Here is a 4,017-nt window from a genome sequence, read left to right as displayed (position 1 = left end):
AAACCAAAGGTAAACGATTAGTAGCAGATAAGCGCCTCCCCCAGACTTACTTCTCACCATCCCTGGTGAGAAAATAATTCGAGGAAAGGCTAAAATAATAAACAAGTGCAGGAAACAGAAACATAAATAGAAATAGTTCAAACGAATATAACAATGGAGATAGAACTAGGAGACTGCCTAGTCAGTATCATCGCTCTCGGACTGGCCCGCGGAACGCCTGTTTCTTTTGCGTGGAGTAGCTCATGGAGTCTCTTCGTCACCCCTTGCAGTTCCTGCCGACTCTTTCCCTGGACGATGACTGCGTGGTGTAGTCTGGTCTTGACGAGGTTCATGTGTGCTTGGAGCTCCCATGCATCCTCCAGTGATCGCCTTCAGTATCCTCTTCATGAGGCTGTTGTTCTTGCGCTGAGAATCTTCGCGGAGCAGATGCTCCGAAAAATCGGAGACTGTTCCGTTTTTTTAGTAACTCGGGGTTTTTGATTTTTATCCTGCAAAAAAGTAAAAAGAAGCACAAAAACGAAATCTAAAAGAAATATTTACACTCACCAGTGGGTTGCCTCCCACTAAGCGCTTGGTTTAAGTCACTAGCTTGACTTGGTTGGCTTATTAGGCTAAGGGGGGATCGCTTAGGGGAATTCACCCTCTGCGGTTGTTGTCTCGGCAAGGTATGGCTTAATGCGTTGGCCATTGACAACGAATTCTTTCCCTTTCGTGTTCAGCAACACAACAGCTCCGTGGGGGTGGACCTCTTTAATGGTGAATGGTCCGGACCACTTAGATCGCAGCTTTCCAGGGAACAATCGTAGCCTTGAGTTGAACAAGAGCACCTGATCCTTAGGTTGAAAGTTGCAGTTGATGATCCTCTTGTCATGGTAAGCCTTAGTTCGCTCCTTGTAGATTTTAGACCTTTCATAAGCGAGATGCCTAATTTCTTCCAGTTCGTGAATCTGCATGGATTGTCTCTCTGCTGCTGGTTTGATGTCAAAGTTGAGTAGTTTCACAGCCCAAGCTGTCTTATACTCCAATTCAACGGGTAGGTGACAAGCTTTACCGTACACCAGATTGTAAGGAGTGGTCCCGATTGGTGTTTTGTAAGCTGTTCTGTAAGCCCAGAGAGCGTTGTCTAGCTTGAGTGACCAATCCTTGCGACTTGTGTTAACTGTTTTCTGCAGGATGCTCTTGATCTCTCTGTTTGAAACTTCCTTGCCCACTAGTTTGAGGGTGATATGGTGTGGCTACCTTGTGTTGTACGCCCTTCTTCTTCAATAGACCTGCAAAGATCTTGTTGATGATCATGACTACCCCATCACTGATGACCACGCGTGGTACCCCAAATCTTGGAAAGATTATGGTTTTGAACATCTTAGTGACCACCCTTGCGTCGTTTGTGGGACTGGCAATCGCTTCCACCCACTTAGAAACGTAGTCAACTGCTACCAAGATGTACTCATTCATGAAGTGAACAGATATTTTACCTCTTGTATGTTTTGCAGAAAATGATTCCTCCCAACAAACTGTACAGTTGTTCTGCACAGTGGACACATCACATGTTGATGTCTCGCCTCAGATCTCGGCATCCATTCTGAGAAACAGCCATTATTGCAGGCAGAACACATCAACCATCAGTTACCTACCAATATATTTTTTTTAATCTCGGATGAGAACTGCACAACTCCAACGAATGGGCAGACCAGAAATTATGAAGGCAAGGCGCAGCTGTGACAACATCATGCCACACGTTTAAGCAGATACTGCATTTGGCGTGGTCATGATCTATGGAGATCTGAAAAGCAAAAACCAAAGAGACCGAATAAGAAACTTTAAAGAGTCTAGAGTTATGAATTATGAGATAATAATAATAGAGCATCTTAAATAGCTGGGATCTTGAATCTGGAGCAGGCATTACCGTAAATCTGTACTGCAAGTAACCTACAAAATTGAATTAATTATATCTCGAAGTTTCTTGTCTTCTTAAAAGTAACCTAACATACAGAAGACACAAACAGTAACTTGAAATAAAAATCTGCAACTATAGCTTTCATTATCAGAGGCTCAGAACTAGTTAGTTCAATGATAAACATTTGTATAGCAATAGTACCATATCCATATATTTAATCTACTCTATTAGCCTTCAACCAAAGGGTTTCCTATAAACTAAACCGTAGCAATTACTTTATAGATACAATTCATTTTGTTGACCATACCAATTCCAAATGAAAACAAAAAAAAAGTCTTGTTTTAAGAAATAAACTAACTCAGAGACATTAATATGTAAGGAAGGTCGAACCTTGTCCTCCAGGGCTAGGAACAATTTCGGAACCAGACATTATATCTACAGCACCATCTTTGGGGATGAGAGCCTCGTCAACAAGTATAGCATCCGAACTAAACAAAAGCAAAGCAAGTTACCAAAAATGCAGAGAGAAACAAAGAAAACATTAAAAAGACTAAACCTTTTGTTATGTAAAGTGGCAGAGCCTTGACCCAAGTTCTTAGTGATTCTGCACCATTCATGTCTTTCTGAGGAATATGGTTTAATCTCAGAGCATATCACCATATCACCACACCTAATCTCGATGTCAGAGAATCTAGTGTCCAGCGGAACTGCAAAATTTCGAACACAATCAGTACTCAAAAAGACCCAAACATGACAGGGAATTAGCTTAAAAAGGAAGCGAGTAAAAAAAAGGAAACACATTTTAAAGTCAGTGGAAACGTAATGAGCCTCATGAGTCATAAACAACAACATTTAGTAGCAATTCAATAAGAAATTTTGAATACAAATGAGATATCATCAGCAAGGAGACTAAGACAAAGGGATGGAGAAGGGGAGAAAAGGGCAGACCCAGTTTGGCCCATGCATCATCGGAGGGTTTTGATAAGCTAGCAGTTCCCTTAGCATTTGCTCAGAGAAGGTCGAGGTCGAAGAGACAGAGAAGTGGCTGAAGTGAAGAAGAGAAGAGATGGAGGAAAGACTCTAAGTGAGAGAGAGGGTCTTAATAATTATGTTAAGTTATTTGAGTTATGCGTTGTCGTTTTGGTATTCCTTTAGGCTTACTTAAGTCGAGTTATGTGTGTGAGAAACATTATCAAAACAATTAATCAAAATATCTACCTTCTCATCTTATCTTCTCTCTCTCCTCTTCTCTTTCTGTCACGAGATAAACCCTAATCTTCAGGGTTTTATCATTGGTATCAGAGCCGATCATGCCGCCTAAGCAAGATTCCAACTCCGATAGGATCTCTGTGCTGGAGGGTAGCGTGGCTAGTATCCTGGACGAGCTGCGAGAATCATCAAAGAAGACTGACCAGCGATTCATGGAAATGGAGAAGCGAGCGGAAGAACTTCACCTCCAGTCCATGGCGTCGAAGGAGAAACCATCGATCGAGGCTCCGGTAGTGTCTATCGACTCCGGAAACCCTAGATCTAAGAATGGGGTCACCGACGAAGCTCCGCGGGTCACTGTAGAAGCGTCGAACAACCAGACTGATGGACCTCTCAAACGTGTTGACACGGGCCTGCTCGTGCTACCACCAACGGCGACCCCTCTCAGATCTGCCGAGATGAACACCCCGAGTTACAAAGGTGGATCTTCTGGTTACTATTCGCATCAGAAGAACTGATCTTCCCCGAAAAAGCTGGACTTACCGGAGTTTGAAGGAAAAAATCCCGACGACTGGATATTCAGAGTTGAGAAGTGCTTCAAGGTGAATCAAACGGAGGATGATGAGAAGTTGTCCTTAGCGATGGAACGCTTGGTGGGATGTGCTGTAACGTGGTTAAGAATGATACAAGATCGCGATGAGTTGTTAGATTGGAGGGATTTTAAAATGAAACTTAAGAGGAGATTCAAGACCACGAAAGGAGGAACTATTCTCAGTCAAATGCTTCGCTTGAGGCAGACGGGTACGATTTCTGAGTATAGGGAGCAGTTCGAGGAACTCTCTGCTGAAGTACCTCACGTTCCTAATGACGTTCTGGAAGAGATCTTCCTACATGGGATGAAGAGAAGCATG

At 42.9% G+C, this 4,017-nt stretch overlaps 1 protein-coding gene across 1 annotated transcript; it reads right to left on the bottom strand.

Moving 5' to 3' along the window:
• Positions 1-240: 240 nt before the first annotated feature.
• On the bottom strand, positions 241-2,749 carry LOC106337984. The gene is made up of 7 exons (XM_013777066.1): positions 2,695-2,749; positions 2,454-2,604; positions 2,288-2,385; positions 1,753-1,929; positions 1,240-1,430; positions 641-1,127; positions 241-446 (listed from the first exon to the last, which is right to left on the bottom strand). The coding sequence occupies exons 1-7, from the start codon at positions 2,747-2,749 to the stop codon at positions 241-243; spliced, it is 1,365 nt and encodes a 454-aa protein (XP_013632520.1).
• Positions 2,750-4,017: the final 1,268 nt, after the last annotated feature.

Source organism: Brassica oleracea, chromosome C4 (assembly GCF_000695525.1).
Source record: "Brassica oleracea var. oleracea cultivar TO1000 chromosome C4, BOL, whole genome shotgun sequence".
NCBI classification, from domain to species: domain Eukaryota; kingdom Viridiplantae; phylum Streptophyta; class Magnoliopsida; order Brassicales; family Brassicaceae; genus Brassica; species Brassica oleracea.
Note: the sequence above shows the minus strand (reverse complement) of the source record. Positions and strands in the feature narration are given on the sequence as shown.